Source organism: Egretta garzetta, unplaced genomic scaffold (genome assembly GCF_000687185.1).
Source record: "Egretta garzetta isolate BGI_Z169 unplaced genomic scaffold, ASM68718v1 scaffold118, whole genome shotgun sequence".
Lineage (NCBI taxonomy): Eukaryota > Metazoa > Chordata > Aves > Pelecaniformes > Ardeidae > Egretta > Egretta garzetta.
Window position 1 is genome coordinate 719,034 of NW_009260484.1, and position 25,033 is coordinate 744,066.

The following is a 25,033-nucleotide window of genomic DNA, read 5'->3' on the forward strand; positions in this document are numbered from 1 at the left end:
AGTAGTCTTCATTAAGTGGGTTTTATGTGGATTAAATATTCCTGTTTCTATAGCTGCCATCACTGATTCTTGTTTTTGTTTTGCCTTCCTCAGTGATACTCTTGAGTTTTCTACAGCTGAGCCTTGCATTTCTTGTCTTCTGTGATTTAATGTTTGTTTTAAATGTTTTAACGTGTACTTGTGCTGACCCACTAAAGAATGCTGTGGCATAAGAGAAAACAAATGTGGTTTTTATAAGATAGAGTGAGTAGATGAAGTGTAGCCTTGTGTGCATTATCTAAAATAAAATTAATCAGTTTGGGAATCAGTACCAATGCTTTTGGTATTTTCTCCTGAACATGTGTAGTAGAATTGTATCTTGAATTAAGTATACTGTAGTAGTAACTACAACCCACTCAGTCTTGCTTGAAGGAAAACACAGTGAGAGCTGGTAAATCTAAAGCATTGTATTTCTGAAACTCCCATAGTTATCAACTCATTAATTTTTTTCTTATTTCCCCTTGAAACAATCTGCATACTGTTGAAATACATGACATGGTAGAAGATAATGTGTTCAAATGAACTATTGAAGAACATGTTTTCTGTACAATGCTGTGCAAGAGTTGCCTGTTTTCCCCTTGTGCTTCAGGTCAAATACCTTTTAGAAGCAGATGCAGGCTGAAGCTCACATCTGGATTACAAAGAAAAACTGAAATGAAGTAATTAGCTTTCATTTATGCAGTGGGGGGGGATGCTGTGTGTCACGGGCTTTTACCTGATAAATTTATAAAATGTGTGTTTGGGGTTATAGGCTGTTAGCTAAAGTTTCACTGAAGAAAATTAAATTCTCTGAGCTCATCCTTCCTATTCCCTTCTACCCTACACTGGTGTATTGATTCTTCAGTTCTACAGACATTCCATCCTTTGGGGGTTGGGTTACAGGGAAGAAACACTTTTCTCTTCCCAGTCTTTTTTCCATAAGGAATGTATTTACTGATGGATTTAGTTTCTGTACTTTCCTCTACTTACAGCTCAAACATGAGCAGTGCCAGTAACTCACTGGCACGGGAATTCTTGACAGATGTCAACAGGCTGTGCAATGCAGTGGTACAGAGGGCAGAGGCCAAGGAAGATGAAGAAGAAGAAACTCATATGGCAGCACTGGGACAATACTTGGTTCAAGGCCGGGGGTTTATTTTGCTTACCACACTGAACTCGACTATTGATCAGGTAATAGTTTTTCTGACCTGGTTGTAACTTTTGTATTGAGCTTTGTGTGGATTTGTCTAGCTCATGTTCTTTTTGGTGCTGGTTTTCTTGCCCTTTTATGGTAGAGTATGAAGACTACAAGTTCAAAAGGATATGTTGCAGTTGCATTCTGTCCCTTCAGCAAGAACAGAAAAAAAAGCTCATCATATACCTGTTATGCCAGCTGACATTGATGGTTGCTAAACTTTTGATTAGATAAGGCATGTGTGAAGCTCAAGTGCAGTGGCTCGGTGGAAAGAGGCAATAGGTGAGAATTCTCAAGAAGTGAGTGTTTACTTGAACCTGCAGTACAAATTGACAGTTTTTAATTTGAGAAGGTCTTCCTGGTTTAAGGCAATAAAATAAAATTGATACGTACACCTTTTTTTGTTTATGGGCCACGAGATATATTTTTTGCTTTTTAAGTAACTTGCTCTTGAACATAATAGAAAGTAAATATTTTGTAACTTTAGCTCAAAAGAGAAAGCATTTTAGAAGAGGTAATCAGTTTATACTATTTTTTATATAAAAAGTCTAGCACACATCTCTGTAGCTGCAGCTCCTTCCTCTTCAGCACTATTGGGTATGTACTAAGCAATGGGTAAGATGAGATGTGCATTAAGTTTTTGTGCTTTGAAACTGTAGGACCCAGTGTTTTAAAGTAATGAACCAAGTGAATACTGGTTGAGTTTATTCATCCCTTATCTTAAGTGAGGTCAGCTGTTAATGCTGGTCAAGTGGATCTTGGAGGTTTGCCTTTTCTTCATGAGGTGACTCCAGTCAGATCTTCTGGCTTGGTTCTGGATTCCAGTAAGTGCACTGGCTAAACAGTAAATCCACAAGACTGCAATTATAGATAATTGCCAAGAAGAATCTTTACCACTTCTAGAGCTGTGGGTTTTTTCAAGTTCTGCATAGCTACTGTTAAGAGGCTTCAGGACTAGAGCTGCTGGAAAAACAGCTGCCTTTGATGTTAGAAGAAAATGGGGGAAATAAAAACCTCCAACATAAACCCACTTCTTAAGTAGAAGGGGAAAAAAGCTTGTGGCATCTTCATGCAATATCAGCAATTCAGGAATTATTTCCAGAGGAAATCTCTTTTTCAAAAAGGCGGGGGGGAAGGGGGTAGAGGATTAATTTAATGAGGAAAGCCAAATTCTGGAAGTCTACCACTGAAATTTGAAAAGCTAGTATTTTGCTTTTTCCAGTCTCATTATTGTGCTTTGAATACTGTATTGCTCATTCCTGTTCCTAATTAATTTGTCTTGCTGAGAATACCTTTAGTAGCAGAAGAGAGTTGGAAGAAAGATTTTTGAAAAGCTTAGTTTTCAGGTCTGATTATGTTATATCAGTGGTTTTAGATTTTTCAAGATTTCCATTTAAATGGATAGTCTCATCGGACGAATATTAACTGTATATATTTGTTTATATAACAATAACTATTTAAGTTGCTTCTCTCCATACGTCTTAATTTCATTGCTACCTTGAATTTTTGGAGAAGGATGTTGCTTTGGCTGTGTATCATTGAATGATGTTAACTGCCAAAATGATCAAATTGGCTTTTTGTGTTTGAAAACTTCTGATCCTTAGGACTGAAACCATTCTGATAATGCTGCATAGCACCCAGTTAAGGAACTGTGTCTGGATTCTGTGCCTTCTACTGTTCTTCTCTGCACTGAAATTCTTAGTGTATAAGTCTTAGAATCGCAGTCGGAGTGAGGGGACTTTTTTCATGGTTATTCTGCTTTTTTAGTTAAGAGCCATCTTCCCTCTTTTCTCCCATAAAACTTCACCTTTCTATTTTGAGTCAATAACATCATTTGATAAACGTAAGCTTTTTTCATTTGCTTAAAGGTGCCATTTTGGAGAAAGTAGAAAGTTTCCCATAAAGTTCTTCAAAGATACATTTTTGGAACTATGGAAGTTTCAAACTTGTCTTGGGTTTCGTATTGGCTTTGTTTAAATCAACAAGTTATTTGGTTTTGACTTTTCTGGTTTTGCTCTTTGGGTGAGGAATTGCTTCAATAAGAAGGATTAGAAACAGTTGCAGAGGTGTAATGGTGTCATGAATATCTCAGATGCTTTCTGATTGGCTCTAGTTAATGATTATAGCACGCTTCACAATTATGTTATTTTTTCAGTGCATAAAACAACAGAAAGGCATAGGGAACTGCATGTTGAATAGCGTTGTAAAATAAAGAAGGTTAATTATGTTTTAAAGTATAAAACCTTTTGTTTCTATTGTTTCTAACATAGGAGCTGACATGTCGGGAAGAACTTCTGACCCTCCTCCTGTCACTTCTGCCATTGGTATGGAAAATCCCTGTCCAAGAAGAAAAAGCAATAGGTATGTTTTATCTCTTGCAGTATTAAGGACCTAAAAAGTGGTTTGTGTATTACTGCAGAGCCTAGGACTCCTGACTAAAGAGTAGTAGTTCAATGTAATGTATATCCTGTTAACATAGAAGGAAGATGTGGATTCTGCAGAGAATTTAAACTCAGATGCCAGTGTTCTGTCAGCATGCAAGGAAGACTGAGATTTTACAGAGAAGGTAAAGGCTCTTGGTCTGTGTGGAAGGCAATGCTTGTTTTGTGTAGCTGAACTTGATGGTGGTGAGATTTTTTTTCTTCTTTTCAGGTGGTTTGGGGGAAAAAGTGATTTGAAAGAATATACGGTATTTTTGGTAATGTGAAGTGCTTCATAATGAGTAGGAGGGGAAAACATACTGATTTTTTTTAGAAAACAGTAATACATGCTGACACTAGAGACAGAATGAGACAGACTTTCTTCTGAAATGGAAGAAATGGGAAGTAGAGAGAATAGCTTAAAGCCAAACAGTGGACAAAAGAGTATGAAAGAAGTGCAGTGTTATCAGGGAGACAGGCCTTGAAAAATAGAATTACACTGGGATGATTATGAACAGAACCAGGCTGCATTCATTAGAAAATATGATGTTCTGTGTTACTGATGTGCTAATTGAGGAATCGAGTCACAAGGGTTCAGCTGCCAAAGAGACAGTTTAAAGAGAATTAAAGAAATGAAAGGGATGATAGAAAATAAACTCTGTGCAATAACTGAACAAGGAAGTGGCAGCAATTTGTTTGGTTTTGTTTTGGGCTCTTGCATTTGTCTGGTGCATACCTTTCCCTATTAGAGGATAAAACAAAGAAGATGAAACAAATAAAGTTACCTGTCTGTTTGAGAGAGTTCCTAAGGATTCTTGCCTGAAGCTCTCCCAATGTTTTTTGCTTTTTTAAACTCTTGTGCCAAATTGAAGTCTTTTGTTAATGTTGGTAGATTTTGGAGTATTTAAAGTGCCAGTTTCATAGCACTTGTATAATAAACTTTCCTGCTTGCTCAGTTGCATCATTCTTTCATGCTCTTGTAAGCATCATTGATTTAAAGAAACGTCTGGTTATCTTAGACAGCTTAGTGACTTTTCCAGGGTTAGTTTAAAATGCTGTTGTATAACTAGGTTTTAAGATATTCTGATTTTGTACTCTGTATAATGTACAGTTTTTGCTTCTACAAATTTCTCTCTCATGGTACTGATGCAGTGAACATGATGTGTATCCAGTTGTGCAGTAAGAACTCTTTTTCTGGGGCTGAAATAAATCCACCTGTATTTGGCAGCTTTTTTTGTTTCTGTGCAGGAAATATCCTTTGTTTGATAAAGTATTCCTGGTTAATTTCCTGCCTCCAAAGCAGATGATGTTTCTTTAAGCATCACAACTATGACTTCATGAAACAAGAAGGCACAGTCATACTTGCACATGGAAGCATGTTCTCCTTCAATTTGATTAATGAGTGTATCTATTGTGTGGGCTTTTGGGGCTTGGGGGGGCTGTTATTGTTAAACATCACATTTTACTAAATACTAAACTTGGATGTTTGCAATTTGCTAGGTATTTTACTAGCCAAAGCAACCAAATACAGTTCTGTCGCTACTTAAAAATGACAATGGATTTTATCCAAGAACATACAGACTTCTTTCTCTGCCTGCTTTTTTTTTTTACAGTTTATGATCAGAGTTTACCAATACAAATTCACTGGTGATACTTGCATTTTATTCTCCAAAATTTTACCTATTGAATCAGATTTAAATTTTATATTTGCTATTTTATACTGCATACTTGAAAGTGGCTTTTTTGTCTTGGCTTTTGTAGGAATATTTGGCACCCAAAACATTATTTTCCATGTCCCTCTTGTCCCTGACTATTTTAAAACCCACTACTTTTACTTCTGCTTTTTGTTTGGAACAGTTAATGCTGAAGTGAAGACTGAGGTCTGTATGCTTGAAGATCTGCACTGCTTCTAAGTAGAGAATTTTTTTTCTATGACCACTAGTATGCTAACTATTTCTTCTTTATGCATTCTAAGAAAACTGAGTTAATGCACACAGTTCCTATAGCAGCTGAGTTGCAAAAACTGACAATGGGTCATCAAGTAGAAGATGATCTTTTCTGCCCCATAGAATTTTTCTTCACTTGTGGGATAGGGCTGTTTGGCAATGCCTATAATGAGACTTTGAATATACCAGATGGTATCCACGGAGTAAATATTGCTTAAGTAACTGGCTACAACTGCTTCCATAGCTAAGTAATAGGGGAGATCTCAGAGATGGTATCCTGCTTATTAATATTTTACTTCAACTGTATTAGTATGTCTAACTTATCCAAATTTAATTTTAATGTAACTAGAGGCTTGTGGCTATATTGTTCCTTTATATCCTATCTGTAACAGGCCAAAAGATTTTTCAGACTCGGGTTTCTTCCTTTTGCTTACCAAGAAGTCCTTTCATCTACCTTGATAACATCTTTTCTTAAGAGAATGGAATAGCTATGCCTACAAAAAAGTTTTGGGAAACCCTCTAGCACATTTTTGTCTAACCCTAGTTAGAAAACGAACTAATTGGTCTAGGCTTTGAAAATAGCCAGTGCAGTTCCTAAACATGAATTGTTGCTGACTTTTTTTATACTGATGTATGTCCGACAGAGGTATATGCAAAACCATGACCTATTAAGGTACAAATTTATTTCATAATTCTGAGCTGACAGTATTAAACTATAAAATTAGGAAAAATGCTTTACATACTATAATGTTCCTGAATGTTGCTCTAATGTTCCTTTGTTACCTTTCTTTTTTAACAGATTTTAATATACCCTTTACAGTAGACATATGCCTGACCAAAGAGAACAATCCAAGTTCTGTGAAATTTACTCAGGAAAAACTAGGCTTAGATGGAAGCACTCGTTCATCTCTTCAGACTTCTGTAAAACTGAATCCTCCATCTCGAAAAAGTGGACGTCCGCGCAAAACCACCCATCGTTACTCCGTGAGAGATGCAAGAAGATCTCAGCTGTCCACTTCAGATTCAGAAGGCAATTCTGATGAGAAGACTACTGTAATAACGAAACACAGACGCTCCCAGTTACTGCAGCCTTTTTTAACATATCCAGTTAGGGACAGCTACCTTACAGGTAGAAGTTATTGCCTGCCTGCGGAAGTGGTACCAAATTCTAATCCTGATATTCCTAATCTAGAAAATTCCAGCCGAATTATTCCAGCACATGAGCTAAGCACAGAGACTTTGAATGAGCCAGCTGCAGGAATTGCTGAGAGCACCAGGGATAACTCTCCTTTTGATTTATGCCATGTCTTATTGTCACTCCTAGAGAAAGTGTGCAAATTTGATATTACTTTGAATCACAGTTCTACTCTTTCAGCTAGTGTGGTGCCCACATTAACTGAGTTCTTATCAGGATTTGGAGACTGTTGCAACGTAAGTAGTAACACAGAAAATGAAGTAGTTTCTGCAGGGTGGACAGAAGAACCTGTGGCTCTGATCCAAAGGATGCTTTTTCGAACAGTGCTGCATCTTATGTCTTTAGACATTAGCAATACAGTGACAATGCCTGACAACTTACGAAGAAATTTAACAGACTTACTTAAAGCAGCATTAAAAATCAAAATTTGCTTGGAAAAGCAACCTGATCCTTTTGCTCCAGGATACAAGAAAACACTACAGCAGCTGGTTCAGGATGACTTCATATTTTCTAGATATCATCACAGGGCTTTGCTTCTACCTGAAGTTATAGAAGGGGTCTTGCAGATTTTGATCTGCTGCCTACAAAGTGCAGCATCCAATCCATTCTACTTTAGCCAAGCTATAGATCTGCTTCATGAGTTCATACAGCATCAGGGATTTAAGCTGTTTGAAGTAACGGTCCTTCAAATGGAATGGCTGTGTGTGATGAATGACGCAGTAACTGGGGAAGCCTCAGAGCATCTGAAAGCCCTGATCAACAGCATAATGAAAATAATCAGCACTGTCAAAAAAGTGAAATCGGAGCAGCTCCATCAATCAATGTGTACAAGAAAGCGACACAGACGATGTGAGTACTCCCACTTCATGCATCACCACAGAGATCTTTCTGGGCTCTCTGTATCTGCTTTTAAAAACCAAGCTTCCAGAAACCCTTTTGAAACTGCTGATGGAGAAGTTCATTATCCTGACAGATGCTGTTGCATTGCTGTCTGTGCACACCAGTGTCTGCACTTGTTGCAAAAAGTTTCTTTGAGCAGTACTTGTGTTCAGATTCTCTCGGGTGTATATAATGTAGGAATATGTTGCTGTATGGATCCAAAGACTGTGATCATCCCATTGCTCCATGCTTCCAAGTTACCAATATTAAAAAACTTTCAACAGCACATATTGAACATCCTTAATACATTTATATTGGATCAGCTGGGTGGAGCAGAAGTTTCTGCAAAAATTGTACAGGCGTCATGCAATATATGTACTGTTGACTGTGACCAACTTGCTCAGCTGGAAGATGCCTTGCAGGGCAACTCTAGTGATGCTAGTCTTGTGTCTAGTTCCTCTTGCAGAGTTCAGGGAATTCTGCCTAGCAGTGGATCTGAAGATATGTTGTTGAGATGGGATGCACTGGAGGCTTATCAGGACATTATTTTTGAAGAAGACAAACTACGCGGCATGCAGATTGCAAGCCATATTTGCCACTTAATTCAAAAGGGAAATGCAGTGGTCCAATGGAAACTATACAACTGTATCTATAATCCTGTGCTTCAGAGAGGGGTTGAGCTAGCTTGCCATGCTCAACAACTTGGACTAACTACAGCTGATAAACACACATGCAGTTACCATAGCCAATGTTTGCCTTCTGAAGTACTTCAGATTTATTTGCAAACACTCCCTGTGTTGCTTAAATCCAGGTTGGTTGATTTTCTGTTTATTAATGGAAAGCATGCTAATTATGTACAGAGTTTTGTATATTTGTTACTGATCAAGTAAGTTTTATTTGGACTGTAGACTGCACTTGGGTATTATAGGGGTGGCAACAAGGTAAATGCTTGAATAATGTAAGATTTAATCCTAGATTCCTAAACCATAGAAAGTGAGAGTGCTCTACTGATGAGTTATGGTCTACTCTAAGCAAAGTGTGTAGAAACAAATAAAATCTTTGTCCAATGTGATATGCTCTTTGCCTTTTCATTCCTCATGCTAAAGTGACTCAGGAATGTTGAACATCTTGATATGTCACTTTTTCTGTGGGAATTAGACTACTTAGTTTTCTGATCTGTTTCCCTTTTCCTTCTAGAATGGTCTTCAAAGAAACCATCTTTCAAAAATATGTCTTGAGAGGTTTACTTGTCCTGAAATAACTGTTTCCTAGTTTACAAAATCCCGTTCCTTTAAACATATGGTTTAAAAAAAACAAAACAACAACAAAAAACCTCCCAAACAAACCCCAACAACCCACAAGCATTCTTCCAAGGTGTGAAATCGAAACTTTCCTATTTATTATTGAATCGATGAAATAGTTGTTTAATACAATATATGGAAGTTTATTCAGAATATGAATGTGTCCTTTCATCCAGGAAAGATTCTGATCTTTTCTGTTGGGAGTCCTGATAGACTGAAGTGAATTTATTAGGGTCATCTGAGACAATTACAAAGAATAGGCTAGTATTGCAGTTTATGTAAAGGATTGTCGTAATACTTTTTTAGCTTTTATCCTAACCTAACCTGTATCAGAAGGTATTAATTTTTGAAAGTGCATGTAGTGGTAGAGAGGCAAGAGAAGTAAAGTTTAGATTAGAAAAAGTTTAAGATATCCTATTTCCTATTGACTTAAATATGGGGAATATACAAGTGAGTGCATGATTCACTTGATTCTAGAGTGTGTAACTCTGTACAGTAAAAGCTGACCCTGGGAGAAGGAGATGGGAGGGTAAGGAAGGTGGATGTCTACAAGCAAACACAGTGCACCAAGAAGCTTACGGATCTTTACCCCAAATTCTGTGTGAACTCAGTGTAATACTTGGAGTAGAAAGAAGGGAAATACACACTTGGAAATAAATATACTGAAAGGTTTTTTAACATTGGACATCCTGGCCTAACAATTGCACAAGAAGTTGTGCTTGAAAGGTATTCCTGAATTCTATTTGAAATACATTGTCTATGCAGCTTGGATAATGTGTCATCTGAACTACATGGATTTGTGGCTGATTTATAAGGTAACTCTATGCTTTCTCTTGCAGGCTAATTAGAGACTTGTTTCTGAGTTCTAATGGAGTGGATCAAATGACTGAGTTAAATTACTTAGATACTTTAAGAAGCCATTCTTTGAAAGTGTTGGAGACGCTAATACTCTGCCTTGGCGATCAGCAGAAAGACCAAGCAATACTGGAACTGGAAGGCCTGAACAGTGAACAAAAGGAGTCTATGTCTGACTTGCCTGCTTCTCTTCGTAGCCAGCATGCTGTTTCAGAAGTTCCTCAAAGCCTGAGCAAGTTTTATGCTGGACTGAAAGAAGCTTACCCAAAAAAGAAAAAAATTGTGAGCCAAGACATACATGTCAACACAATAAACCTATTCCTCTGTGTTGCTTTTTTATGTGTAAGTAAAGAAGCAGATGGTGATCTGGATTCAGCTAATGACTCTGAAGATACATCAGGATATGATAGTACAGCTAGTGAGCCATTAGGCCACAAATTACCATATCTGTCACTGGAAAGCCTTACTTTGCCCTCTCTGGAACATATTCACAGGGCTGCAGATATTTGGTCCATGTGTCGTTGCATATATTTGTATAGTTCAGTTTTCCAGAGACAGTTCCATAGACTTGGAGGCTTTGAAGCATGCCATAGATTACTAATCCTGATAATTCAGAAACTTGCAAAAAATAAGGAAAAGGAGGAAGAGAAGAGGGAGAGAGTATTGAGTGAAACCAGCAGAAGTTCACATGGGACTCCTTGCGGTGAGCTGCTCAACAAGGATGACTCTGTTCAGCTGGCTAAAAGCAGAGAGATGACACAATTGGAGCTTGACAGTTCCGACAGTATTACTGGTGCAGAACAGCTGGTACCTGAACGTGTCTCCTGTGACAGCTCTTTGAGTGGGGAACACACTTCAGTTACTTCAGTTGCCAATCTTGAAGGGATAGAGATGTCTGTAAGAGAAGAGACTGAGTGGGCACTTCAGGGTATCAGACTTCTAGAAGCTCTGCTGACAATCTGCCTACACAGTGCAAGCACCACGCAGCAGAAGATGGAAGTGGAGATGTTTTACCAGGTACTGTGCAGCTTCCCTTAGCTTACTTTACTGATATCTGTTATATACGATATTATTTTAACAGTAATTTAGTCAAAAGTTCTTTTAGAGATTAAAAAAACTATGCTCTTATTATGGTACCGTATTATTTGTGTAGTACTGAAAGCGTACAGCTAAGTGATATGCTTAATAGTCAGGGGTAGTGGTCAGCAGGCATGAAAGAATGGGAGTGGGTGGATGAACAAACTGGCAGTTGCTGTTTCTGATGAAGCATCTTCCCACATGTCAACTTGACGCTTTTTGTATTCAGAAAGAGGCTGGTAAGCACTCTGCACCCCTTTGCTTGTTCTCCAACATGATGTCCTCTGCTCTTTTGGGGTTGGATCCCTGTTCATGCCAATTGCCAGTTTCTTGGAGGCTGAGAGAGCTCTCCAGAATGGTGTATTGAACTGTGTTTCTGGTTTATTTTTCATGTATCTGTTATAGTTTGTGCTATCATGATCAACATGGCTGAGGGCTGAACTCCACATGAAACACTTTTCTGGGTTAATATATCTTTAGTCACAGGGAAGACTGTGATCCTGGCAGATAAAGGTTTTGTTTTTCTGTATAAGATGGTCCTGACTAGAGGAAAGGGATGGTCTTCTCTTGACTACAAAGACAATAGTGGATGTCAACAGTTAAGAATTGCTGGCTGCCTATGCCTGTATTTTTTTTCTGGTCTGTTACGGCCTGCTTTTTCTGTTTTTTCCAGTGTAGTCCTTTTGTCCAGACCCACATTCTCCAGAGGCTGTCTGACCTGATGGGATTTGAATGGTGGGAGAGACTTGGGTGTTTTGAAAGGGTATTCAATGGAGAAAGTGTGTGACAGAGGCGGGATTGAAGGAGAGCTGTGTAGGCAAGATGTGAATGTTATACATAATGATGTACACATGGTGTTTTTGACTGTTCTGAGGAGAGCATGGCACTTACAAAAAGGGAATATTAGAGGGCACAGGTACTGGAAGGACACCTGAAAAAACTATTACTTAAGCCTTAGAGGTGAACTAATTCAGCATTCCACAAAGTTGTTAATTCACAGAAGACACCTTCACTGTGCTTTAATGTATTAATTGCTGTCTTGAATTCTACTTGGCAGTTTGTTAGAAAAGCAGTAAGCTTTGGGTACAGGAGAGAACTGAAAGCTGGAATTCTGTCTGGGCCGAGTGCTATTTTTGTGACCTTGGACACATCAACCTATATTGTGTTAACTTCTCTAGTAATATTATGGTGTGATCTGAATGTGCTGTGTACTTGAAACTGTTTCAGAGATGTTTATTTTTGAAACAGTGTTTTCACTTGCAATGTTTGGGAAACAGTGTTTTGCCAGATTCTTTTTAGTGTGCAGATTGCGTAACCAACTAAATCTGTTATGACAAACAGGATGAATCTTTCTTATTGTAGGAGACTGGATGAAGTCTGATGGTTTTAGCTGAGAAGTCAGATTAGTGTAGGTGGTAGGGGAAGTTCTTAAATGAAAGTACTAGACCATTTCTGTTAACCAAAACAGAATGACATGAATCAAAATGTTTGTCTCCCCCAAAACACAGAATACCTGTGTGGATGATATCTTACTTCAAGTAAGAGAGCAGCTTGCTCAATCAAAAGTGATAGAAACCGACTTGGCAAAGCCTCTGTTTGATTCACTGCTTCGTGTTGCGTTGGGCACTTTTTCTGCTTATCTGGATCATTCTGAAGAAAAAATTGAAAAGGTATGAAACAGAACTAAGTAGTCCAATTCTAAGTACCACAAAATTCGCTCAGTCAGATTTATGTTGTTTGGGTCTGGTTTTAAACTCGATGGGATGTGTTTAAATGTGTTTGGTTATTGTGGCTGTTGAAGATTAATTCTCTGATTCTCATATGTGTGTAAGTTGAATGCTGGTTATTGATATGCTCCGCACATTTACTTCTCAGAAGTGAGTCATGCCCCAAAAAAGGAGCAAGCTGTGTACCTGAAACCTGATGTTCTCTTCACTTTCATCCCACAACAGAGTGTGACAAACTCTTGAAGGGAGAGCTTAAAACAGGGATGTTGACTGACCTTAGTGGCTGCAGACATATCTTCACCTTAGTGAATGTCAAGGTGCATGTTTATGGTAATAAATAATAACAGTTATTCTTAATGCATTGGCCATGAGCTTACCAGAATCCATTTTCTATCTAAGAATGAAGTAACCATAAAAAGTATCTCAGGTTTCTTAAAAGCGTACCGCTATTTTGTTTCTTTCGCAAATGGACTTGGAGAAAATAGGCATCTGGAAGGTTCTTGCTTTTCTGACCAAAGATGGTGAATTTGTCTGTGTTATATAGACCCATTACACTGAAAAGGAGCCTGTGTCACAACCCGGAGATATTTCTGAAGAAACTGAAGAATCACAGTGCTGTAGCCTTAAACTTTTTGCTGAAGAGGAAGGATATGAAGCAGATAGTGAAAGTAACCCTGATGATAGTGAAACCAAGAATGAAGGTAAATTTGAACTCTCTGACTATACAAAGCAGTCTTTATGACATAGCAAAGCTTACTTGTCTTTTGAGATGTACAAAACCAGGGTGAGCATCAGAGACCTTTAACAGATACAAATAGTTTAACTTTTTTTACTTCCAGTAGGGTGCTATTACAGATGGAGAGATGATAAATATTCTTACTGTTACAGGAACTGTTCTGTCTTGGTTTTCTTGGTTTATGTGACTCTTGCTCTAAAGTTATGTTGCTCAAATATATTATTGTGGTCTGTAAGGATTTTTCTCCATAGATGCTTCTCAGTAGTTCAACTGAAAATCAATGCTCAATTTTTTTTATTTAGTATTATAACAATCTGGTAAAAATTAGATGGTCTATCTCTTTATATTCATTCAATGACTAATGTGCAAATCTCTTGCTGTATTCTTTGTGTAATTAATTTTGAACATGAATTTGCTTTAATTTTTTCCTTTGTGCTGAACATCTGGATGCTTAATGTTCTTGTTTTAGGTCAGCATGAGCAGTAACAGCCTTTAATAGAATGCATTCAACTGTTGCTGTTTACCTGTGTGACTAGGCTTTATCAACAGATACACAACATCTTAAAAGCATTTCTGAATTAAAAATTTAACCTGAAATATTTCCATGAAGCGTATGTCTATATGGAATTAAGTAACGTGTTTTAAAACCTCTCAAAGATGTAAGAGGAGAGGCTTAAATGTTTGGGGTTTGTTTTGCTTTTGATTGTTGTGGAGATACTGTCATGTGCCTTTCCTGAGTTAAATAACTGAACAACTGCTTCCCCCAACCTTCTAACACGAAATAAAATCATTTAAATTTAACTCCATTCTTGGCAGGCTCGGAGCTCTATATAGAAGCCTGAGGCTCTATTACAATGATTGTACTGTCATGTTTTGTGAATTGCATATTTCATCATTACTATGTGTGTCCAGTTCCCAGGAAATGAAGGCACATAGTTTGAGAGCATGTAATGGGAGAAACAAATCCTTGTGCTTCTGTATTGGCAGGAAAATATGAAAATCTGAAGCAGGGCAGAAGATAGTACAAAGTTCTGAAAATAGCTTATAAGCTAGTGACTATTTTTGTTTTGTACCTATGAGAAGGCTAGAGAAAGTATGTCCTTGGATGTTCTGTTTAAATCACGCAAACTGTATTCAGCTGAGTAACTTTGAGTAAGACAAATGTTTTCTTCCAGGAGCAGACACAAAGGCAGAACCAGGATGTACTGGTCCTTCAGGTTATTTTAATGATCTAGCTGAAAACATCAATCAAGGAGAATTAATGTATCCTGAAATCTGCATGTTAGAATTAAACTTGCTCTCAGCTGGTAATGCAAGTTTAGATGTGCTTGCTCATGTATTCCAAAGCTGCCTGAAAATCATCAGCCAGAAGGAGAGAAATGCCACAGTACTTATAGAACAGGTAAAATTGTTATTAAACAAAGGCAACAGCTTAGTGGTTGTACATTGTCTTCTCTTCAGTTTTATAGTACCAGTATACCTAACAGTGATCTCAGAAATATTCTCACTTGTTATGGCATTTGATAAGACTTAAAACAATGTAAATGACTGATATTGCCAGCTGCATTACATTTAAGTTACCAGAAAGTACAGTTAATTAATGTATCGAAACATATTTGACCTACAAAAACTTTGAATTTCACAGTTGCCGTATTTTATCAAGACTGTTCAATCACTAGAGCTATAGATACAGATTTAATAACTATCAGGCCATTGGGAAAAAAATAACGAAAAACCAAAAAAGCAAATATCTTCTTGTGTGTGTGTGTGTATATATATATACGTAAACATTCTAAATATATATGTATTCAATATGTACTTTAAGAAACTTTCAGTGATGTACCTCAACAATATTTCATGCTTTTATGCTTCGTAAGATTATGTTAGAAATCAGTTATGCACATGTTGATGTCCTCAAGATCCTTTAGAATTTCTAATGGTGAAGATGTTTTTTGCTTTTTAATAATGAAATTGAGCATGCCTCTTTTGCAGAAGATGAAAACACAGTTAAGTAATTTAAGCTTAAAGTGCTTGTTTTTATAATCACTTGACTGAGAAGCAAAGTTATAGCTTAAACTGAAAGCAGGAAAGTAAAACATTGTTTTATTTCAGTACTCCAGTTGTTTATGTGAATTATTAGCTTTAAATCACTAGCACACATTTTTTTCTGAATTTCGAAATTACTTATAATTCAGAATAATCTCATTTTCATTAGTCTTCAGTATCATTTAGAGCAATCTATTGAACTAATCAATCTAGAGATTTTTAATATCTTTAATCAGAGATTTTTCAAATTACCTTTATGAAAGATGCATTTGTGAAGGATGTTTGTAGGTAAATGGCTTGCTTTTTTTGTAATTACTCTTTAAAGTAATCTGGCATAAAAAGGGTGGGGAAAGGTTGAATTTCCTTTCAGTATTGCATCACTATATACCAACATATTGTGTTATGTCACAACCTGTCAAATCCTGTAATTCTGTTACGGGGGAGAAGACAAGGGAGATCTCAGCTGCTGAATTGATAGTGGCTCAAAGGTTTCTTTCTAGAATCATTTGGATTTCAAAGTCTCTCTTCTGCAACTGAACTGTACAGAACATGAAGGAATGTTCATTAGCAAATATAAAAAATATTTCCATAAAATAACTGGAATTATCTTTAAAATCAATAGCAGACAAGAATTGATTGAAATAAATAATTTCTTAGTTCTTTGAGCTGGTGTATAATCTTCAGATGTCTGTTTTCCCTGTATTTTTTTTAACAGGGAGCTGTTAAACATCTTGTAGGAGGATTTCTGAACGTACTGACACAAACGGAATCTAGTTTTCATGGTGAGTTTAAGGTCTAAGTAACTTAAATTTTGCTTTCTATAACAATATATACACACTCAAATCTTTAGTTTACAATGCAAATGCAAAATTAACAAAGCAAATTCATTGGCATGTGTGAATTTATGCACCTGCTTTAACGTGTGACAAGTATCTATCCTATGTGTAAATACAGGGTTATTTCTGAGCTAGTGGAAATCTGTTATTCAAACACATGCTGGCAGATCTGAAAATGATAGCTGAAATCATAAACCTAGGGTGACAGTGTTAACAAACACTGCTCGGGGAAAATAGTATTTATCTTACTGATTGAATCTCTCCATCACAGTAAGTTTTTATTTCAAATTTCTGTGTAACGCAGGTCTTAATGATATCTTGATTGAGTTTTATTTCTAATCAGGAAAACAGCTGTCTAATCCAAGAATGTGGAAGCAAATTAAATGCCTGCCCTAAGGTGGCTTCATATAATGAGGTTGCTCCACGGCAGGAGATGATGTAAACCCATCCCAGGACTTTGATCCCTGGCTTTGAGGGGAGAGCCTTTGCAACGTAGATTCTAGGTTCCTAGACTTTCAGACTCCACTTTGCAAACCTAGGAGCCAGACTTGCTGTCACCATCTAGATTTGTTCAATGAAATTTTGAATGTGTCAGGAAGTACTGTTGGATCTCTGTAGAATTCATCTTGCAGTCGTTGCTGCCTCCTGAATTTGAAATGTTTTTGCAGAACACTCTGAATTCCAAGTTAATTTTTCCTCATAATAGTATGAAATATGAATTTTTAAAGCTTTTAAAAAAATTATTTTCAAGAATATTATTTTGTCTCCTTATTTTTAGCATGTCAGATGGTGCTGGTAGACCTGCTAGTTTCCTTGATGAGTTCGCAGACATGTTCAGAAGACCTAACTCTTCTTCTGAGGATATTTTTGGAGAAGACACCTTGTACGGTATGCATGTAGTAGCACACAGCAAAATTCAGAGGCTTAATGAGAAAAATGAAGCAAAAAAAAATCTTTGTGTCCAAGTATTTTGGAAAATAAGGAGACTAACAGCAACATTCTAACTGATCAGAACAAATAAAATCCGGTTGTTGAAATAATTCATTCTCAAAACATGAAAAGGAAATAGGAGATAAGAGAGACGGTTTTGCAGTGTGTGTTAGTCCTGGGAACTCTACTCAGCACGAGAAAACAAGATTCTTCTTGAGGAGACTAATGTGGTTATGGGTGACAGAACACTGTAATACCATAAAACTTAACTTTAAAGGAATGACCTCTTTATAAAGAATCTCGCTATTTCAGGAATGCTTTAGCAGCAGCAATTACTCTGAAAACTGTCTTAAGTTGGTTTATGTAACACTGGAATCTACTGCTTGTGTGGGATATGCTGCTGAAATACCTATCTGTTGGTTTGTGTGAGAGTCTGTAGAAAAAAAAGTGGAAGGAAATAAAAAAAAATAAAATACTGTGAAGTCTGAAATAGTACCAAACCAAACAAGGGGACAAAGTCTGTTTTTCAAAGATAGCTTGCAATAATTGTCTAAGTAACTAGAGAAACTTTTTGCTTAAGGGCTTAGCTGGTTTTGTTACTGATTATGCAATAACAAAGTGATAGCCTGTGTGCATTCTTAACCAGGCTCAAACATGGGGTAAAAGGTGTGGTCTTTTGTTGAGGTGTAAGTTAATCTGTTAGCATGTGAGGTAAGATTGTGCAATGACCACCTGCTGTGGTTCAGCTGATTCCTAAGCGTGGTAACTTGAAGATTGATCTGCCCTGACTAAATCCCCGAAACTGCTTGGCCATAGTCTGTTGAAGTTGCTACTTGATGCTTTGTAAATGTGTGTCAGTTTAGATATGGAAGTCCACCTCTGTTGGGAAAATGTGAATCCAAATTTAAATGAAGAGTGGGGTTCTGGTCAGTTAGATGACACTCAACTACATGGTGTAAACAGTTTGATATTTTTTTTTTTTCTCATTTGCTTGGTTTATTTCTTCTAGGAGATACTACTCAAGGGTGTATTGAAGATTATAGAAACTAATATTTATATGAACCCATTACAGTACCTTGCCTTCCCTTTGCTACACGGCACAAATTTCAGTAGTAGTTCTTCACAAAAATCTGCTAGCACTTCCAACAGCAAAACTGCTGGACTATTAAAAAGAGCAAAATTTTCACAGAGTAAGAAAGAGGCAGATGGTGAAAACTTGAGTCACCAGCTGCTTTCTTCTTGGCATGTAGCACCAATTCACTTGCCTTTAGTTGGACAAAACTGTTGGCCACACATGTCTGAAGGCTTCAGTGTCTCACTGTGGTTTCATCTGGAGTGTGCTCATGAAACAGAAAACTCAACAGAAAAGGGGAAAAAATTCAAGAGAAGCAGCAGACTGGTAGCTGTAAGAGAGAACAGCTTTGACAGCACAGGTGAGGATATAGTACTTTCCGTTTCTGTTTAGGTAGCACTGAAGGATTCTAGTTACAAGTATTACTAATTGATGTACCATATAAAAAAGGTTGAATTTTTTTTCTTATGATGGATATTAAATAGGAGTGCTAGTCTTTCTGATTTTTCTTTGAGTACTGTATTATTTACTTGAAGATAACATTTCCAGCCTTAATCCTTAAGTTAGATTAATGCCTGCTTCCTTAGAAATGTAGCATTCTCATTGAGTTTGTAACTTGAGTAAAATGTCTTTGTGCTACTTCACGTTATGCTGAAGAAAATATTAAACACTGCAGCTGAAAGGTCATGGGAGAAGACTGCTCTCAAGTTTATTTGGTCTCAAGTATTGATGAAGCAAATGGCTTTGTGTTCTCTCTTTAACAGAGAGCTAGTAAATCTTTGTGGGTTTGGGTTTAAATGTTGGAACTCTTAACTCTGAATCCATCAAGTCAGAGTCTGAGGCTGGCTCAGTATAAATCCTGTAACTTCCCTTTTGTGTGTGCCATTGTAAATGAATAGCTGTACAACATTTTTGTTTATACTTTTGCAGAGACCCACCTGCTTCCAAACTCTTTTGAGCAGTACCTTTTAGATTGCAATTTGTAGGAGGAAAAATTCTTCAAGTTATTTGAAATGCCTCCTAGTCACAACGCTTGGCATACCTTTCACTGTACTCTTTTTCTTTTTTACTATATTTGAATAAAAGGGGGAAAACCCATCCCTGAATATTAGAACTCACTAGAGCTGCTTTTGTTAGAAGGTCTGTGCTTTTGCTTGGTAAAGTAAAATTATTCAATGCAAGATCATGCTTAAAGGGTAGAATGACTTGTGAAGAAAAATCTAAAGGTTTCTTGGTGCACACTGAGTCTGCCAGTTCAACACAGAAATGTAATATGATATGGCGTGTCAAAAGTATCATTGAATTAGATTGTATTCATGCTTAGAGGGTTTACATGATTACAAGCAAAAACATGTGAAGTGCTGAGCTAATGTGAAGCTCCTCTGATTCAGTATGAGACCTAGGTCTCTGAAGAGAATCACACATGTTAGTCAGCTCACTAAAAAAAAAAAAAAATCCCACCCAAGCAAAAAACCCCAACTAAACAAAAACCAATTCTCTGCAGTACCTGAACTATTTCTTTTCACACTTGATAGCTGGTAGGACAGGCATTGTTGTATTGGATTGTAATTGTGTATAAACATGTTATACTTCTAGAAGAAATGAAGTCTATAGGAATGGAATACCTAAGCCTGGGAGATAAACTTGTCGAAGATGGCTGTATTCATATAATTTCACTGGGTTCCAAAGCATTGATGATACAAGTCTGGGCAGACTTGAACACTGGAGCATTCATATTTCGGTATGGTATATTAGTCCAAAAGCAGTCCTGTGAACATGTGTAATGTTACTTTCAGTAGCAGCTTGCAGAGAATACTGGTGGATAGTAGAGAACTAATTTCTATAGTAGCCATCTTGCATGCTGATGGCAACATCAAGTAAGCTTATTCCATACAGACCTACAAGATTACTTAAAATATTAGTCCCTGGTCTTGCATGTTTCATATATGAATAATTGCCCCAAGTAAGATGCCAGGTCAGTCATAAACATAACATAATGCGAGGCAGCAATTCAAATACTAATGAAATGACACAATAGATGTGTGAAGATAAGCAAAAGCTTTTGTAGCTCTAAGTTTTTTCACACCTCAGGTGTGAAAACTGCTGTTACTTAATACTTACCATGACAATCTGTTTTAATCTTCTGAACACATTTTAGCCCTAATTTAGTTCTCATAACTGATGTGTACTTAAAATGGGTCTAAAGCTGCAATATCAGAACACTTTATTTCATGGTGTTCAAAGCACCTGCATTTTTTTCTATAAACTGAACTTGTCTGTAAAATAGAGATAATATCCTTATCTTAAATGTAAGCAGATTCATGCAAACAAGTTAAATAACTAGTTGAAACTGTAATGTGAGGATTTCTCTAGCTTCTGGGGAGCACTCCAAATATAGCATTGTGATCCAAAAAATTATCTGTGAAAGTTAAGGAATGCAATCTCAAAGTAACTGAGGCCAATAAATTGCAGACTTGGGGTCTAAAATGCAAATTTGAAAACATACACACTTGTTTTTACTTTTCTCTTGCTTTTGTAGTATGTGCATGGATCCAAACGATGAGATGAAAGCTGGTCTGCTGGCACAGGCTGAATCTCCAGAGAATGTTTTTCTTGTGGGCAGGTGGCAGCATTTAGCAATAACATATCTGCAGCAGCCAGAAAGCAAGAAAAATATCCATGGAAGGCTGTTCTTGTGGGTTTCTGGTCAGAGGTAAAGTGTACATTAGGTGCACCTAGATATTTACTGTGTTAAAGGATGTTTTCTGGTAGGAAAACGTCTGCACTATTTTGGTCCAAGCTGAAGTTATGGCTGAGTAGTAGTCTTGGGGGTCAGAGAGGGGTGTCTTACACTGCTAGGAATTTCCTAGAAATACCCAGCATGGTCTTGATTGCTTTGAGAATCTTCAGTTCATACTGTAGACCAATGGAGACATCAGTGTTTTTCTTCATCACTAAGAAATGAAAGAGGTGATACTACCAAGATTTTGAGTTGGATCTGAAAAAGCTATGGCTTGAAGTTAGCAGTAGGCATATTGTCTCTGGTTAAGAATCTGAATTAAGGAGGTGTAGTTCAGGTACTGGCAATATTTTCAAGAGTAGGAATGAAGAGGAGGTGGAAAGAAGGCAGTCATTTTGCTTCGCTGAAAAAAATGGAGAGGAGAGAAAATATTTACTTCAGGCAGCATCTGAACTGACAGTGGGAAATACTACTTCTTCTACTGAAAACGTAAGGTCCCATGTTTCTAAACGAGATACCTAATGCTAGACTGGGTGGGCCTGCAGCTGCATGAAATATTCATTGGTTAGAGAAAAAGGAATCTATTAAATATCAGTTTTTCTTTTCTTCCTAAAGACCAGACTATGAAGATTTCCTTTGTGTCCCAAATATGAAGCAGGTCATCAAAATGCTATGTTATAAAACAATTAGATGCATCACAAAAATTCTTTACTATTCTTCTAGAATTTGGTCAGTAAATAAGCAATGTTATCACAGACATTTCTAAGACTGTATCTAGGAAAAAAGCTGTGGCACAGTTTTTCTCCCTGCAGTTAAACCTGGAATTGTAAAGTATAATACTTGTTTCACTTTGTTCTTGAAACTACGTGGAGTTAATTTTTAAGCAACTTTATTTCCTCCTGCCTGTTGTTCAGTCTGTGCATGCTGCTATGCAATGAAGTCCAAATATGGAGATGCAGGGGGGGAAACTAAAAATATTGCAATGTTCTGCACATGTGCAGTTAATGAGGCCCTTCTATATGTAGTTAGTTGCCAATTTGTTAATAGTTAGGCTCTTCCAGGAAGCTTCAGATGACCTTTACAGTCCAATTGGTCTGCTTATGTAAATGCACATAAGGTTAATTGGATGCTTTCTGAAAGCATCAGGCTTATTGCCTGTGGCTGTACAGCATACTAGCTCTGATGATGTTCCCTGGTATAAGTAAATCCTCAGCATGACGTTTTCCAGCATATGTGAACGATGGTTTTCATGATGTGCATTAGCATATTCAAAGGCCTTTGTTGTCTTAGGAATAGTAGAAATTCTTGAAAAGTTGGGATCTTTTAGAAGTGTGTATAGTGTTATATACAGTTTCTTCTCGGAGTTCAGAGGGAGGGAGGAAGGAATTTCAGATATAGGAAATCTTGACTGTATGGCAACCCTAGTTGGGACTCTATTTCTCTGTTCTGTGCAGTATTTGAATACATACATCATTATGTAATTGAGTTTTAAGGTGCCTAGAATTTGAAGATGGCTTTAGTAATTTAATGTTCATAACAGCATGGCTTCTCATCTACTAAATATTAATTTATTTTAAGCCTAAGCTGAAAAGCTTAGATGGCAATTTTGATCACTTAATATTTAAACTTGTTTCTTTATATATATTTCTAGGAAGTGTGAGATTAATTTAGATTATGCACTACCAAGGAAGTCAAGTTTATCGTCTGACAGTAATAAAACATTTTGTATGATTGGCCATTGTACATCGTCTCAAGAAGAATTGCTTCGATTGTCGGGTAGATGGGATCTTGGAAATCTGCTTCTATTTAATGGTACTTTTGTATGCTTTTTTCTTGAATATGTCTTCATTTCCTCTTCCACCTCCAAGATCAAAGGCTTAATTTGATATTTTTTAACATGCCAAGCTTTAATAGTAAAAGCAACAATACATTCTTTACCAGCATAATATATCAATGAGAAAGTAGCTAAATGTTTCAGTACTGGATACTTCCTAATGTGTTCTTCTGCCACTATTCTCTTGCTTTCTTTAGTGCCTTAACTGGTAATTCCAGTTACTTTAGTTTTTCTTTGAATTTCTTTAAATAACACCCTAAGTTAGGGGGTTGAGAGGTGGTGGTACTTGCTCTGTTTTTTTCTTAAAAGTGAGTCTCCCGGCTGGAAAATCGATTTCACTTACCTGCTTCTAAACTCCTAGTTTCAAATTACTTAAAGCACATTAAAAAGTAAACAAAATCTGAACCACCAAATACTCTGAGTTAAGCATGCTTATTTCTGAAACTGCCTAAGTTACTTTGGATTTTTTTTTTACATATATAATTCTCTTCCCTTCTTGGAAAGTTTTTTGTCCAGGATTTCTGGATGTTTGCTTAGTGCTGAAGGCTGGAACCCTGCTGGCCATCACTGGCATTGCTTCATGTGCAGTGGCCTGGGTCTGAACTGCTACAAAAGTGAAATCAATTTGCCAGGGTGTGTGGTGCAGGTGTTGTGTGTGTAGGTGTAAGGTATTTGTGCAGGCCATAGGTGAAATGCTTGTCATAAATGTAAGTTCCACTTGGTGAATCTATATGGTCAGATTGCCACGTGCCTACAGCCAGCATAACTGATGGATCTGGAAAGCACTAGATTTACTGCTATACAGTTCTCATGCGTCCATACAGCAGACTTGGGTCCTTCTGGATGCTTCTTTTGAATTTGCATTCTCACAAGCAGATGACCTGAGATGCCCTGTCCAGAAAGGGGAGGGAGGTTCATTTGGCCTTCTACTTCGTACAATTTTTTCCCCTTCCATATTATTTGTAGCAACTTTTTATTGTTGTTGCATCCTCTTTGGTCACTCTACCCAACTCTGCACAATACTGTAGCCTGTTGTTGCTATCTGTAATCTTGCTATGCTTTGAAAACTTTGAGGAGGCTTGGATAGATTACTTTGCAATTTAAAAAAGTGTAATTGATTATTCAGAGATGTTGATCTTTAGTTCGTGCAGATCACTTTCCTAATTTGGTTTCAGTTGCCTTTGCTACTGAATTGATCTGGCCTGTGATGTGTCAGAAGGCAGTGATCTACAGTAGCTAATAGGAAGCATTGGGCTATACTGATTGTCTCTCATTAGCAGGTCCTACAAAACCAGCCAGTGATCTTCCTTGTAAAGTCTCTGATGCAGTTTACTGGCCAATGTAGGAAACTTGCTTTATTGTATACTAAAGAGCTAACAACTTCTTTTCTGGAATTTAGGTGCAAAGATTGGACCAGAGGAAGCATTTTACTTATACACATGTGGGCCAGACTTCACATCTGTAATGCCTTGTAAATATGGCAAAACATTGACTGATTGCTCTAAGTACATAAGTGAAGAAATTCTACAATGTGAACAAATTAAGGAGCTCTTCATGGCAAAAAAGGAAGTGGATGTTGGGCCTTTAATGGTAAGTTTCTGCTTAAAAATGGTTCTTAAACTCTTAGAACTGATTAAGAAACTGGGATTTCCCACTGTCTCCCAAAGTGCCTCACTTGATCAAAGCAAATAGAAGCAAATCCAGTTTTCATTAAAATCACTGCAGGGTTCTTCCCATTTATTTCAATAGGAGTTGAACTCCACACAGGGTGACCATTTCATCTCTCTGTAGGTTGGATTCTGAAAACTTCTGGATGTTCCAGCATCTATAATACTGCGTATTTCATCTATCAGAGAAGCAGCCACCTCCAGAAGTGTATTAAGTACCTGTCCTAGGAAGAATAGTAGCTTTTCTCTCTTAGAGTAAAGGTAGCCAAGGGCAACTTAGAGAACAGGAGAAAAGAGGATTTATCTGGCTTTAATAGGAAGCAAAAGACTTCATTCCAATTCTTTGAGGGTTTTGAGAGGGAGTAAGTTTGCATCAAGTTTGGCTGAAAAGTAATTTTCTAGCTGTCAGATCTTAGCTTTGTACATCTTCCCTGACTGAAAGAGCCATGACAGATGCAGGTGTAAATGTAGTTACACTAGAAAAAGAATAAAATAAAACTTTGTTATCAGCAGAGCCTGCTGTATTTGGAGAATGGTCCTCATGCATTGGTAATTCCTG

The 25,033-nt window shown here is 37.2% G+C and overlaps 1 protein-coding gene across 4 annotated transcripts in view; it reads left to right on the forward strand.

Moving 5' to 3' along the window:
• Positions 1-616: 616 nt before the first annotated feature.
• The window catches only part of LYST (lysosomal trafficking regulator), a 67,365-nt gene continuing 42,948 nt past the window's right edge, over positions 617-25,033 (forward strand). For 3 of the 4 annotated variants that reach the window (XM_035899695.1, XM_035899696.1, XM_035899697.1), the window contains exons 1-16: positions 617-698; positions 1,011-1,209; positions 3,484-3,574; positions 3,693-3,779; positions 6,379-8,464; positions 9,794-10,826; positions 12,395-12,556; positions 13,158-13,314; positions 14,525-14,751; positions 16,111-16,177; positions 17,010-17,119; positions 18,171-18,594; positions 19,830-19,974; positions 20,773-20,946; positions 22,625-22,785; positions 24,207-24,397. In XM_035899695.1, the coding sequence (XP_035755588.1) occupies positions 694-698; positions 1,011-1,209; positions 3,484-3,574; positions 3,693-3,779; positions 6,379-8,464; positions 9,794-10,826; positions 12,395-12,556; positions 13,158-13,314; positions 14,525-14,751; positions 16,111-16,177; positions 17,010-17,119; positions 18,171-18,594; positions 19,830-19,974; positions 20,773-20,946; positions 22,625-22,785; positions 24,207-24,397 (5,319 nt within the window). In that variant the 5' untranslated portion in view covers positions 617-693. The remainder of the gene's footprint in view (positions 699-1,010; positions 1,210-3,483; positions 3,575-3,692; positions 3,780-6,378; positions 8,465-9,793; positions 10,827-12,394; positions 12,557-13,157; positions 13,315-14,524; positions 14,752-16,110; positions 16,178-17,009; positions 17,120-18,170; positions 18,595-19,829; positions 19,975-20,772; positions 20,947-22,624; positions 22,786-24,206; positions 24,398-25,033) is intronic. The other variant, XM_009644129.2, reaches the window with a different exon arrangement.